Source organism: Xenopus laevis, chromosome 5L, assembly GCF_017654675.1.
Source record: "Xenopus laevis strain J_2021 chromosome 5L, Xenopus_laevis_v10.1, whole genome shotgun sequence".
Taxonomy (NCBI): Eukaryota; Metazoa; Chordata; class Amphibia; order Anura; family Pipidae; genus Xenopus; species Xenopus laevis.
Window position 1 is genome coordinate 171,377,692 of NC_054379.1, and position 15,621 is coordinate 171,393,312.

Below are 15,621 nucleotides of genomic sequence, written 5' to 3' on the forward strand. Positions count from 1 at the left end.
AAAGGAGTTGGGGAGCAACACTAGCATAAAAAATGTTCTTGGGGAGCCAAATAAGGGCTGTGATTGGCCATTTAGTAGCCCCTATGTGGATTGTCAACCTACATTGAGGCTCTGTTTGGCAGTACATCTGGTTTTTATACAACTAAAACTTGCCTCCAAGCCTGGAATTCAAAAATAATCTCCTGCTTTGAGGCCACTGGGAGCAACATCCAAGGGGTTGGAGAGAAACATGTTACTCATGAGCTACTGGTTGGGGATCACTGGTCTACTCCATGCCCTTCTCCATACTCTACTATATGCCCTACACCATGCTCTACTCCATACTCTACTATATGTCCTACTCTATACTCTACTCCATATACTATGCCGATGAGTCGTTTTGTAGCCACCTGGAGTATCGGCTCATGTCCATGGACTTGAATTCCGACTTCATACTATGGTTAAAGGGGTGAAATACACAAGAGGGGCTCCTGCAGCTCATTTGGTCACATGACATATCAGACACATTTGGGGGAATCAGTTCAATCCATGTGGGGGCGGTGCTGGAGGTGGAGCCATGTCTGTGCAAAGTGGAAGCAGTTGATCTAGAGGGGGCACAGCGAGCGGAAGTCGTATTCACTCTCCGACAAATCGTCTGGGACCGAGACCCTTAGTAACCTCTCCAGGGCTTGGGGGAAACACAACAAATAAAAGTCACTTCCACCACTTCAACTGTCCATGGCACGGTCACCCTAAACAGGGAGGGGCAGATATTTTATATCCCATAGATCCCTGCAGTGGGAGGGGCAGATATTTTATATCCCATAGCTCCCTGTTTTGTTACCCTGCAGTGGGAGGGGCAGATATTTTATATCCCATAGCTCCCTGTTTTGTTACCCTGCAGTGGGAGGGGCATACTGAGCCCCATAGTGTAATTACGTCTGTCTGTACCTGGGTAGGCAGAGTGGAGGTTGGTGTGCGGCGTCTCAGAGTAGTCATTTGGTTGTGTCTGATGTTCTGGGGACTGAGTAAAGTCTGGGGCGCGAGTCTGATGGAGAGAAGCTGAGAAACAGTTTTAGTTAGACATAAATTATTCTGGTTGAAGGGAAAACAAATCACAACAAATAAATAGACTGGACCTAATGTACAGCGCCCCCTTGCAGTGCACATTTCTAGCATGGCAGATGCCCCATTAGCTGCCAGTTTCTCAGGCACTGCACATGCTCAGTGTGCTTGTGCTCCCGTCAGCAGTTTCTTATTGTAACATGGGTGTGGTTTAAAGTGGGTGTGGTTTAAAATCAAGGAATGGCTAGTACTGGCTTCCATTATCGGCCCTCCACCATGTACCCCAGAGAAATTCTGGCCCCTGGTAAACAAAAGTTGGACATGACTGGTTTATAGGATTGTTACTGTTGTGGCAGTTTGTAGGAAACACGAGGCAGATGTAGAACTAGTTAGTTTGATTGGTTGCTATGGGTTACTGTGCCAGTAACAGATACCTGCTGATTGGTTGCTGTATATTACAAGTGAGAAATAATCCTGTGCTGTTATTGGACAGTTACCATTGTGCCGGGCGCCTGCAGGTCCGATCCACTGACTCTCCTTCTTCTTGGAAACTGGGAGAAAATAACGGAGAAAAGGACAATGTGACTCTCCTGATACAGACAGTGTGTTCCACGTTATATGGGAATGTCCAGGGATAATCCAGTCCGACACTCACATTTATGTTCCACGGGGGCAACAAAGACTCAAAGTACATTTTAACCCCTTAACGGCACGACTTTAGAGTGGTGATGAAAAACTCGCCACCCCCGCCAATGACACCACAAGGGGGCGGGGAAGGCGCAAGCCAATAAAACAGGAAGCCTAAGGTTGTGGGCGGGGAGAGCAGGCAGAAGAGCTCAACCAAAACCCGCCCATGACCCGCAAGAGGAGAACAGAGGTGTAGGGGGCGGGGCAATGTCCTGGGGAACTGTTTGTATTTGTCATCCAGCCAATCAGAAGCTTGGTGTCACAAAACTGCTTTCCTTCACTCACACTTGCACTCACACTCAATGATATGAAGTATAAATATAAAGATATTACTAAAGGTTTATCGTTCCCAACACAGAGCAGAGAACTCACCCCTTCTTCTTATCTTGTGCAGAATTGGGGGGCCACAGAGCAGTGTCAGTAACAAGAAGAGGGAGAGGCCAAGAAGGAGGCTCAGTACAAGGACGGGGAGCGCCCCCCTAGAACAAGGCTCCGAATTGCACGGCAACTCCCTGACACCTGCTGCAAAACACAAATATGGACTGTGAGCTACTGGCAGTACAACAATCCTGTTCCCCCTTAGAAAGATTTTGGGGATCAAGTAATACTTTCTGCTGTTTCTTGCCCCCCAATGTCTGCTATTCCCCCCACCCTCACAGACCTGTAATTCTGCTGCAGTAGTTGTAGGTGCTACAAGTCTCCCACTGTACAGAACCCCCATGTAATAGAACGTCTGCACCTGAGGAAGGGAGGTGACAGCCCCCCAGTATTACAGTATTAATTACAGTAAAAGACAACTAGAAAAGATGTCATTCCCTATTGAGATGTTGGGGTCCTTGCCTCTGTTCAACCCCCACTTTGTACCCCTACCCCCCTCCTTCTTCTCCCAGTGTGCCCTCAACTTGGAATAAAATCTTCCAATAGCATTTCAGCATTACAATTAAACCTGCCAATAGCATTTCAGCATTAGAATTAAACCTTCCAATAGCATTTTAGCATTCCCCGGTCCCCTCCTCCCAGACTCTCATTGACATTCCATTTAAACCAGGAACATGTCTCTCTGCCCCCCCAGACTTCCCACTTACTCCCCTCATTAGCCGGGGGATACTCAGGAGATTGGGAGTTCTCTATATGTCCTGTGCCTGGGGGGTCAGTGAGCAGTGCTGGGGTCTGTCTGGCCCAGGGGCCCCCCACTTGGTGGGAAGGAGTCTGTAAGGGGATCAGATCCTCTAGTCTGGGTTACATCACAAGATCAGACTTACTGGTACCAGTGGGACATGTTGGTGAAGCTGAAGACAAGTCTAGAGAAATATTAGAGAAATATTCATTAGAAATCAATAGGCAGCTCAGTTCAGTTGGGTTCACATCCCCAGAAATAAAGACTTTTCCCAATTACTTTCTATTTGTGACGTTCTTTCTTATGTGTTTGTGGAACAGCTGTGGGAGAGGGGTCAGCGACCCTGTAACTGATCCATGAGTTGATCCATGTGTTTGTCCCTGCTGAGCAGAATCCCTGAGTGACATTAAAGGCAACTGTTAGACTTGATACAATAGTTACACTTATATTCCCCATAGATCCTACTGAGAAATGGATCAACTAATGGATCAGCCAATTGGAACCTGCCCCTGGATCACTGAACTGCTCCACTCACACTCACACTCACACACCAGAGGAAGGAACATAAAACATTTTTCCAAAATCTATGTTTAAAGTTTAAAAATAATAATCTGAAACCAACTGAACTGAAGTGTTGGAAGTCGGAGTTACACACACATATATATTGACTCTCTCTGTATTTCTATTGTTACCCTGAGGGTTTATTCCTAATCTGTGAGACGTGTTCCCCAAACATATCTGCCATAACTCCCAGTCTCCCGTAACTCCCAGTCACCCATAACTCCCAGTCTCCCATAACTCCCAGTCACCCATAACTCCCAGTCTCCCGTAACTCCCAGTCACCCGTAACTCCCAGTCTCCCGTAACTCCCAGTCTCCCGTAACTCCCAGTCACCCGTAACTCAGTCACCCGTAACTCCCAGTCTCCCGTAACTCCCAGTCACCCGTAACTCCCAGTCTCCCGTAACTCCCAGTCTCTCTCATAACTCCCAGTCTCCCGTAACTCCCAGTCTCCCGTAACTCCCAGTTTCCCGTAACTCCCAGTCTCCCGTAACTCCCAGTCTCCCGTAACTCCCAGTCTCCCGTAACTCCCAGTCACCCGTAACTCCCAGTCTCCCGTAACTCCCAGTCACCCGTAACTCCCAGTCACCCGTAACTCCCAGTCTCCCGTAACTCCCAGTCACCCGTAACTCCCAGTCTCCCGTAACTCCCAGTCACCCGTAACTCCCAGTCACCCGTAACTCCCAGTCACCCGTAACTCCCAGTCACCCGTAACTCCCAGTCACCCGTAACTCCCAGTCACCCGTAACTGCCAGTCACCCGTAACTCCCAGTCTCCCGTAACTCCTAGTCACCCGTAACTCCCAGTCTCCCGTAACTCCCAGTCTCCCGTAACGCCCAGTCTCCCGTAACTCCCAGTCACCCATAACCTCCAGTCTCTCCCATAACTCCCAGTCTCCCCTAACTCTGGGGCGGGGGGGGGGTCAGTCTAGTGAATAGGAGAATGGAGGGACAACACTGTTATTAAAGGAGATTTATAAGATATTAAGGCCCCTTTATATTGTAGGCAATAATGAATAATTTATGATCTGGTTTCACTTTGGGCTAAAAATGAACAATATCTTCCAAAAGACCCTTAATTGGAGCCCCGTAAGGATCTAGTACAGTCTGTGTGTTTTATATGAGAAAGGGCGAGGCCTAACTTGTTACCTGTATCAGTTTCTTCCTTGTCACCTTTTATTTCTGCTCTCGTGTTCTCCGCTGATTGTGCCTCTCCCAGTCCTGCAACGGAGAAGATAGAAATCAAATTAACAATTTCCTTCCCCCCCACTTAAATGGATGCTATGTACCCCCATAATTGCCCCGACTCATAGATATCAAATACCCCCAACCTTGCCCTATGTCACCTTGTTTACAGAATATTCTGCACTTCCTTCTACATCATTTATTTCACCCCAAATATCTGCTCAGTAACAACTAATATCCCCCCCAAATACATATATTAATATTGTACATCAGTCAGGAACCCCACTGTCCCTCTATACTCCTGCACCCCCAAACCTTGGGATAATGATCTGTATCTCACACATATATTGATATTGTACATCAGTCAGGAACCCCACTGTCCCTCTATACTCCTGCACCCCCAAACCTTGGGGATAATGATCTGTATCTCACACATATATTGATATTGTACATCAGTCAGGAACCCCACTGTCCCTCTATACTCCTGCACCCCCAAACCTTGGGGATAATGATCTGTATCTCACACATATATTGGTATTGTACATGAGTCAGGAACCCCACTGTCCCCTCTATACTCCTGCACCCCCAAACCTTGGGGATAATGATCTGTATCTCACACATATATTGGTATTGTACATCAGTCAGGAACCCCACTGTCCCTCTATACTCCTGCACCCCCAAACCTTGGGATAATGATCTGTATTTCATACATATATTGATATTGTACATCAGTCCTGAACCCCACTGTCCCTCTATACTCCTGCACCCCCAAACCTTGGGATAATGATCTGTATCTCACACATATATTGATATTGTACATCAGTCAGGAACCACACTGTCCCTCTATACTCCTGCACCCCCAAACCTTGGGATAATGATCTGTATCTCACACATATATTGATATTGTACATCAGTCAGGAACCCCACTGTCCCTCTATACTCCTGCACCCCCAAACCTTGGGATAATAATCTGTATCTCACACATATATTGATATTGTACATCAGTCATGGACCTCACTGTCCCCTGTATACTCCTGCACCCCCAAACCTTGGGATAATGATCTGTATCTCACACATATATTGATATTGTACATCAGTCAGGAACCCCACTGTCCCTCTATACTCCTGCACCCCCAAACCTTGGGATAATAATCTGTATCTCACACATATATTGATATTGTACATCAGTCATGGACCTCACTGTCCCCTGTATACTCCTGCACCCCCAAACCTTGGGATAATGATCTGTATCTCACACATATATTGATATTGTACATCAGTCAGGAACCCCACTGTCCCTCTATACTCCTGCACCCCCAAACCTTGGGATAATAATCTGTATCTCACACATATATTGATATTGTACATCAGTCATGGACCTCACTGTCCCCTGTATACTCCTGCACCCCCAAACCTTGGGATAATGATCTGTATCTCACACATATATTGATATTGTACATCAGTCAGGAACCCCACTGTCCCTCTATACTCCTGCACCCCCAAACCTTGGGATAATGATCTGTATCTCACACATATATTGATATTGTACATCAGTCATGGACCTCACTGTCACCTGTATACTCCTGCACCCCCAAACCTTGGGGATAAGTGAACAGTGTAAGGGTGCATGTAACTGACGGCTCAGTTAAGAATTATGTGACATAGTAAATTGGGTTGAAAAAAAGACAATTTCATCAAGTCCAATGTGTTCTGTCTATATATAACCTGTCTGTCAGTTGATCCAGAAGAAGACAATGATCTCCCCATGTACAGCCTGTCTCTCTTGGAGAGAAAAAAATTCTTATTCCCAGAGGACAATCAGACCAGTCCCTGGATCAACTTTGTACTAGGAGCTGTATTCAATAAGCCTGCATTTTGTCCCTTGCAAAAAGGTATCCGACCCCTCCTTGTACCTATCAAATGTATCTCCCAGTATAGCTGATTCAGGGAGACAATTCCACAACTTCCCCACTCTACCTGTAACACCCCTTTTCACACCTTAACATGGAACCTCAATCACTAGATTTAGCATAGCTATCAGTGTCCTATGGGGTGGGTCTTGACTCCAGTTCTCAGCTGTCCCTCCCCAGGCGTCACCATCTTTCAGGCACCTTCTAAACTGTCCTTCTAAATGTTCTGTTACATGTGGGAGACAATGATTGTAAATTCTGTAGGCACCTGAGAGCCCCTGCTGGGGACCCACCACCATCATAAGAAACCACATGGTAAGTGTAAGGGTTGAGGTGTCCAGTAAAAGTCATTTTGGAAGAGTTTTGGAAGAGTGGTGCCATTTTGTACTGAAGTATTAGTATTTACAACTGAATTATTAGTTGGGTATTTAGAACTGAAGTTTTAGCTGGGTAATTCCTTGGGTGTGATACACAACTTTATAAAGATCAAGAGGAAAGGTGCACCCTAGTAATCTATCACAGCGGGGTCATATAAAGATATATTTGGAACCTTAGTGTGAGTGGGGTTGTTTCCTGGGTGAATACCCCATCATATTAGGGCCATAAAGAGGAGAAGACAATAAAGACTCAATGTCCCACCTGATGGCTCCCCTAAGCACAGAGCATATCAGATATTTCATATACAAAATTGTATCAAGATTAGATACAAACATATGAAAACTGAATTTATTTTGATCATTTAAAAGGGCTTAGTGACCAGACTAATAAAAGAGGCTGAAATAAAGTATGATGAATAAAGCAAAGCATCAGTCTCCTATATATCATTGGATTGTCACAAAAACATAACCCAGATAAACGACTAGACCCTGAATGGAATCTGAACTTGTTCTCTAACTGCTTCACTCAAATCCACAACTCCTTTACTAGAACATAAATGGGAAACCTTTTATATTTTCAGTTATAATATTATTATCTGTTCTCTCCTGGTTTCTTTCAAACACTGGATGGAGGGACTCACACACTGACTTCTGGCTTCACATTACATCCAGTTTCCCTATTACCTTCAAGGTTAACACATAAAAATATCATCTTAAACTCATTTGATTCTAGTGAAAACTCTAAATTATTATCATTTAAGTAACTGAAAATGGACCCCTATAAGGGGGGCAATAGAAGGGCCATACCATGTAAAGTGTTCACAGGACCACTCCCTCCAAGCCAGGCCATGTGTGCTTAGCAGGCAATTGCAATAAAACCACCATCTTTTACCAACAGGAGGGCCATCTTTTGGTTGAGTAAACATCATATTAGGGATCTAGTTGCTTAATCTGAGACTAGACCTGATCCCCAGGAATCCACTGCAGGGGGCCCATGAAGGCGGTTGTTGGAACCTAATAGTGAGTAGGCCAAATATATTCTGTGTAAGGTGCTCGTTACTCATTGGTTAATTATCTCTCATCTAAACACTGGATTTTGCCACTTTCTTGGCTGTGAGTGATCAGAAGGGGATTTGGGCATCAAAACAGCGAGTAATTAAGGTTAGACTTTGATGTTACTTGTCCTATAATTTTGCTTAAGCCTCTGAATAACTTCTGGAATAAATATCCAACCCCATACGTTCATTGGTTCAATGAAAGGCCTATTACTCCAAGCTGCAGAAACCACTGCCACATGCTAAACCAAATGGGATGGACCTGATCACAAGACCTACCTGTACAGACGAGGAACACCAGGTCCCCAGTACAATTCTCCTTCTCCTCCCATCTTGGGCACTGGTCAATAGAGCTCTCATTCCCGTGGCACCGGTACCCCTGTGTATCAAGCTGTCTCTGTCTGTCTCTGGAGTCACTCAGATTAGTAAGAGACAGAAGAGTTCCACAGTTGAGCTGAGCACAGGCCACACGGCTACTCTCCTCATTCCACTGCTCCCCACAGAACTGCAGGCAGCTGCCATTGGTGCACAACTGCAAGAAACCCGCACACTGCAAGTGAGAGAAGTTCAGCTCACCTGCACCACCAGAACCTGCAACACAAATACACTAGTAATGAGTATGTATGGAGCGCTGCCTTTCTGTGTAGCATTTGTATGGATACAAAACTGGGCCAATCTGCCATTTGCATCAGCGGAAAGATAACTGAGACCCTCACTTTTCATCTTGAAAGATCAACAGGATGGGAGTTGCCTGGAGCTTCAAGGAGTCATTGAGAGAAGTGGGGGGACCCAGAAGGAAATGGGTTTTTGGTGCTGACGAGAGGAACCTACATCAGGAGTGAGGAGTGCCTAGGAGACTGCCCATAGTTGGCCAGGGGAGAGGTTTTGTTCTTTAAGCCCAAATGTAGGGGCAGAAGAGCCTCTAGCCCTGGAGGGGGCACCACTGTCACATGTACCATAACCCCATGTGTGATCCCTCCCCCCAGTGAATAAAACCCCCAGAATTCTTAGAAAAGAACCATTAATTACATCAACTGTATTTATTTAATGTGCACATTGTATCTTGTCTTGTGGAAGGGGACCATCCAAAACTTTGCACAGTGTTACTTGCACTAACAACAGGGACGTCAGGGTGCAAAGTGCAATAAACTGGTGCAAACCAACAAGTTATGGAGCAGTAACAATACAGGCAAAGAATAAGGGGGACACAAGTAGGACTGGGGTGCAGAAAACTTTCAGTGGCCCTATATGTGTTCTAGGGCATTAGGGTTACTAGGTACACAGTACTAGGGCTCGTGGTATGAGAGAAGCCAAATTGATCATTTCACTACTCATGTGATACATGAAGAATGAGTTAATACTCAGAGGAGATTCAGGCAGAATTACAAAGCAATGAACAGGGAGCATTATGGGTAACATACAAACTGGATTGGATCAAGGAGCAGAAATAGTGGAGCAGTGGCTACTAAAGCACCGTATAACTGAGGAACAAGTTAGATAAATGACCAGTAAGTACTAGTAAGTATAGGGGAGATACAATAGGGGGAGCAGTAAGTACGAGGGAGATAGGTACAGTAAGTACTTATTAGAGGGGAGATCTAATAGGGGGAGCAGTAAGTAGAGGGAGTTAGGTACAGTAAGTACTCAGTATAGGGGAGATACAATAGGGGGAGCAGTAAGTAAGAGGGAGATAGGTACAGTAAGTACTTATTAGAGGGGAGATACAATAGGGGGAGCAGTAAGTAGTTGAGGAAGTGTAGGGGAGCTACAAGCAGGATCTGAGAGCTAGAATGAAGCAGAAGTGAATGTGACTATAGACAAGAGAATGGCACTAACACATTCTGTAGCGTGGTATGTGTGTTAGCACCCACTTTATAGATGACAGTTTGCAGATGTTCCCCCACTTCCTGCTCCGTGTGGTTTTCTCTCTGTATGAGACAAAGTTAGCGCCGGCATGAGAGCTGGTAACCCCCCTGTTTCCTGCTTTAGGGGAACAGAGCCACAAAGCTATGTAGCCTCATAAAGTCATAACTTCCCTGTACAAACTGCCAGGGCCAAGCTAGAACCCCCACATTTGATGTGCATTACCCTAAGTCTCTTAAACCACCTGGGCCATTGCACTTACCTGGCAGTCTACAACAACTCACTATGGGTTAGTACAGGGGCAACAACTCACTATGGGTTAGTACAGGGGGCAACAACACACTCTGGGTTAGTACAAGGGGCAACAACTCACTATGGGTTAGTACAGGGGGCAACAACACACTCTGGGTTAGTACAGGGGGCAACAACTCACTATGGTTTAGTACAAGGGGCAACAACTCACTATGGGTTAGTACAGGGGGCAACAACTCACTATGGGTTAGTACAGGGGGCAACAACTCACTCTGGGTTAGTACAGGGGGCAACAACTCACTCTGGGTTAGTACAGGGGGCAACAACACACTCTGGGTTAGTACAAGGGGCAACAACTCACTATGGGTTAGTACAGGGGGCAACAACTCACTATGGGTTAGTACAGGGGGCAACAACTCACTATGGGTTAGTACAGGGGGCAACAACTCACTCTGGGTTAGTACAGGGGGCAACAACTCACTCTGGGTTAGTACAGGGGGCAACAACACACTCTGGGTTAGTACAAGGGGCAACAACTCACTATGGGTTAGTACAGGGGGCAACAACACACTCTGGGTTAGTACAAGGGGCAACAACTCACTATGGGTTAGTACAAGGGGCAACAACTTACTATGGGTTAGTACAGGGGCAACAACTCACTATGGGTTAGTACAGGGGGCAACAACTCACTATGGGTTAGTACAGGGGGCAACAACTCACTATGGGTTAGTACAGGGGGCAACAACACACTCTGGGTTAGTACAAGGGGCAACAACTCACTATGGGTTAGTACAGGGGGCAACAACACACTCTGGGTTAGTACAAGGGGCAACAACTCACTATGGGTTAGTACAGGGGGCAACAACACACTCTGGGTTAGTACAAGGGGCAACAACTCACTATGGGTTAGTACAGGGGGCAACAACACACTCTGGGTTAGTACAAGGGGCAACAACTCACTATGGGTTAGTACAGGGGGCAACAACTCACTATGGGTTAGTACAGAATGAACATTATAGTCACTAGTACAAGCAATTGCTCTGGAGGCTGGTGTAAGGTGCAGTAAGGAGCAAGTATAGGAGTAAAGTACCTCGGTCAATATAGATGTGACTGATGCATGAGTAACCCGTGTGTGACCTCTTCAAGGTGGTTATTTACTAAAATCTGATTTATCTTATATTTTATTAAAAGAAACCACAACCAAACTCCCAATGCTCGATTTTAGCTTATTTATTAATAAAAAACTTGATTTAATTTTCACGCTAAACCCAGCACAGACCACAAAAACTTCTGATTTAGATAGGTGCCTCTCCCAATGAAAAGTATACAGGACCTCAACAGGTCTGAGATGACTGATTTTTGTTTTCAGGCTTTTTGCTGCATCGAGGTATAATAAATATATAAATAAAAATGAGTTTTTTAGTGAAAAAAAGATTTTAACATTTGTATTTTAATAAATAACACACACTGACTGACACACACACACAAGCACACTGACAGTTTCTCTACTCTATAGACTGGGATGTGTTGGCTCTCCAACTGCCATGTGTTCCCAGCCCTGGGTCCACATCTGACTGAATGAAAGAAGCTGAGGTTGTCCATCTTTCCATCTCCTGCTTCTCCTACACGGGGGACACACTGTGTTGGTTGTAGGTACCTGTATGGGCCACATGTCTGTGCTGGGGGCTGTTCTGATCCACAATTGCACAGTGCAGGGAGTTGTAGCTTCACTACTAGCATATCAGTAAGTAAATAAACACAGCTGAAGGAAAATTGCCCTTTTACTGTATCTTAAGGTTTAGGACTTATTGTGCCCCAATCTAAATGATACGAAAAATACATATAAAATACTGCCAATGCTGAATTTAGATTTTATGCAGAATATACAGTATAACTGTCGTTATGCTTGGTAATATTCACAGCTCATTCTCCGAGGGGTCTTTGACAATAAATATAGGAGGTTCCACCAACAGAATCTATATTAGGCAAACCCAACCTAGTTATTGTTGTCGTTCTGTTGTGCAATACAGAAAATCATTATATTAGCAGATTATTTCTAGCAGAATCCCATGTCATGTGATTTGGATCAAGCAGCTTCCATGCATTGGCCCAATAATGTCAGTGTCATGAGCAGAACCTTTCCATAAATCTTCATTGTATCAATTTAATGTTTGTGAGCAGCACTGCTTGGTTCTACTGAGGGGATGGGGGGGTCTGTCCAATACTGATCTGATGTGTAAATGAGGAAAGGGATTGTTTGTGCTCAAAAGACTTCACATAAGATCTATGGGGACTTCTGACCCAACACATCAGGTCTACGGGCCCTTCTGACTCAAAACAATCAGGTCTACAAGCACTTCTGACTCAACACAATCAGGTCTACGGGGCCTTCTGACCCAACACATCAGGTCTACGGACCCTTCTGACCCAACACAATCAGGTCTACAGGCCCTTCTGATAAAATACTTTCAGATCTATGGGGCCTTCTGACCTAACACAATCAGGTCTATGGGGCCTTCTGACCCAACACAATGAAGTCTATGGGGCCTATATAAATTGTGACAAGCTGGCTGCCTGAACACCTAATTTTTGGGGGAATTAGTAAATGGAAGGCAGGCAGCATAGGACAAAGGAGCAGTAAGACAGTGACACAAGCTTCTTCAAGGAAAACACACCCGTTTATTTTCCCACTTTTAAACATAAACAGTCTCTTAAACAAACACAGGGGTGACCATTGAAGAAAACAAACAAATAATAAAACAAAAACCTTGCCCCTGGGCACTACCTTCACACATTTGAAGAAGTCCCTTACTGGGCCCTTTTGGACAACCAGCACAACAAAACAATATAGTTTGGCTCATCCCAGTACTCCCAGAAGTTCAGCTTTCTGGCTTCCCTCACTCTTGTAGCCAGACTCACAAGCTCAACCAATCCCAGTCCCAGTCACCTTCTGCTTCATTCACACGCAGGCAGCTTTACCAGCTCCTCTGGGAGTTCCTCACACAGCCATGTCTTCTACCTGCTCTACCTTACAGGCACCCGGCCTTCAATAATCTAATTAACTTTAAATAGCCTTTCCACAGGACAGCCTACACAGGACAGCCTACATGTGGAAGGTGAGCTCCAATGTCTGGATCTGCGGAATGGTGTACCTGGCTATTAAGGTCTTTAAACAGAGAACAGATTATCTGTTTAACAATTCCCTTCCTAGAGCCTATCTCAGTCCCTGGGGAGAAATTAAAGACTAGAGTGACCTTTTTCCTCCTTTTCCTGGTCAGTCTACCACCATGGACTAAAGGTGGCCATACACGAGCCGATAAAAGCTGGAGACAGACTGTGTCGACAGCTTATTGGCCCGTGTATGGGGCTCCCTGACGGGCTTCACTGATCGAGATCTGGCCGAAAGTCGGCCAGATCTCAATCAGATAGGACAAAAAATCCCGTCGGATCGCGGCCGCATCTATTTGTTGATGCGGTCCCGCGATCCGACCGCCCGTCTGACCGGCATCGTTAGGATCCGATCATTGGGCCCTAGGGCCCACGATCGGATCAGCCCGATATTGCCCACCTCAAGGTGGGCATATCGGAGGGAGATCCGCTTGTTTGGCGACATCGCCAAATGAGCGGATCTCTCCATGTATGGCCACTTTTAGTCTCCACCAAACAATCTATTGTTTTCACTATAAGCCCCAAGAGTGCAGATTCTTTCTCTGTTGTGGATCTGATCATTATCCTAAACTGCACCCAGGCCAGCAGGATTTCTGTATAAATATATATATATATACACACTCTCAGGTCCTGAGAGTCTCCTCCAAGATTTATAATAGAAGATACTGCACACAGGCAATTGAAATTTTTTTATCGTAAATGCCGGCTTTTCGATGCATTATATAAATATATATATATATATATATATATATATATATATATATATATATATATATATATATATGTATATATATTGTAATGGTTTGGGTAGCTGGGATCAGTTTTCTGTGGGTATCACAGCCCACGGCACAAGCACAACTCATAAGAGTAAAGTCTCTTTTTGGCAGTTTATTGTCTCTTGCAGCAAAATAAACAAAACAAATAATTAAAAATAAAATCCTTGCCACTTAATGGGCTTCTAACTAATACAAGTCAGTTTCCTAACTAACCAGGAGAAGGCCTACTGCCTGTCTCCCCAAAACAAAGAACATACATGGATATATAAAATCCCAAACCTTTTGGTGATTTCACTCACACAGGCAGCTTTCCTGTGTCTTTTCCCCAGCCAGGAACTCTCCACTCTGGCTTGAGCTGCCTCTTTAATTAACCACCTGAAATACATCAGTACAACTCAAAACACCTGGGCTGGACTAGCAGTCCTGGAACCTCTCTGTTAGGAACCTGGGGCATAAATAAGCTCCGTCCTGGACTTTCCCAGGTATTCTGGTAATGACCTCACCACAATATATATATATATATATATGGTAGTTCTATGGTGCTATGTATCTATCCAAAAATATTAATTCACCATAACAATTTCAGTCATCAGAATTAGGGACTGGGTGGTTTCTGGTGGCGAATACAACAGGTTCATAGCCAGTGATGATTTAAAGGGGGGTAAGACTGAGCAGGTAAGTACAGATGAGTAATATGATGCACTTACTTGCAATAAAGTAGACAGTCATACAGTAAAGACCTGTAACACAAGAGTTAGAGATTAATTCCAGCTAAAAAAGAAACGTCCTCCTTCCCTGATAAGGTTTCTCCAGTGGACCCTTACTCCAAAGCCTGAGATGGGTCCAGTCAGAGTCCATGGGAACGTCCAATGATCACAGAGCCTGTAGGATTGCCTGGTGAGCTATATCAAGGTACACTGACTAACTAACAAGGAGACGGAAGGTGCCATCGACATCTACAACTTCCTTAGTGGTTTCTTCTCAGAGAAACCACATCCTCTTACCAATCTCTAAAGTATCTCCATTTATTGTGGATTATGTAGAACACAACCTTCAATTCTGAATTTATTTTCACTTATGAAGGCTTTCTCTCACATACTTATATGTTCTCACCCCACTTCCACATCAGGTGAATGGGAGTTCTCTTTTTCCCCTGACTTCATGGAATTCATGCTTCCAGTGTCTGAACATCAACGTGAGGAATTTGTATCTTATATTAAATAATTAGTTGAATATGAAGTTTAATTTTGATTTTCATGAAAGCACAATTCATTTTCTAAATATTACACTTAATTCTGATGATCTAGAAAACAATGTGCACGGAGTACCATGTCACCTTCAGACTCAGTCTGGGTCATGCTGTATTTTAATGTTGAGATACTTTAAGAGATACCTCCTCATCTGGTGACATAGAAACCATTGAAATATCTGACGCTGCTTGTGTGATGAGACGTGTGATGGACACCACAATGCAAATAACTACAATGACACTTATAGAACTGGAGGAGAAAGGCCACAACTTCTATTAGATACACCATTACACTTTTCCATAATGATCAGTTTCACAATGAATCAACTTAATTCACAGAAATTGGGCATAAAGGAGCACTTATTTCCACCTTACCTGC

The 15,621-nt window shown here is 44.6% G+C and overlaps 1 protein-coding gene across 1 annotated transcript; it reads right to left on the bottom strand.

Annotated features, from left to right (window-relative positions):
• Positions 1 to 170: 170 nt before the first annotated feature.
• On the bottom strand, positions 171 to 14,947 carry LOC108705287 (antigen WC1.1). The gene is made up of 9 exons (XM_018242108.2): positions 14,818 to 14,947; positions 14,701 to 14,733; positions 8,214 to 8,525; positions 4,557 to 4,628; positions 2,994 to 3,032; positions 2,104 to 2,253; positions 1,542 to 1,595; positions 931 to 1,041; positions 171 to 667 (listed from the first exon to the last, which is right to left on the bottom strand). Exons 1-9 carry the CDS (start codon positions 14,849 to 14,851, stop codon positions 585 to 587), a joined length of 888 nt encoding a protein of 295 aa, XP_018097597.2. The 5' UTR covers positions 14,852 to 14,947; the 3' UTR covers positions 171 to 584.
• Positions 14,948 to 15,621: the final 674 nt, after the last annotated feature.

Excerpts from the sequence above, each read along its gene's own strand:
- LOC108705287 (XM_018242108.2), bottom strand. The coding sequence starts at position 14,851 with ATGGACTCTGACTGGACCCATCTCAGGCTTTGGA. Across the intron at positions 4,629-8,213 it reads GGTGTTCCTCGTCTGTACAG|GACTGGGAGAGGCACAATCA; the intron begins GTAGGTCTTGTG and ends TCTCCGTTGCAG. Across the intron at positions 1,042-1,541 it reads TGCAGGCGCCCGGCACAATG|CTTCTCTCCATCAGACTCGC; the intron begins GTAACTGTCCAA and ends ACTGTTTCTCAG.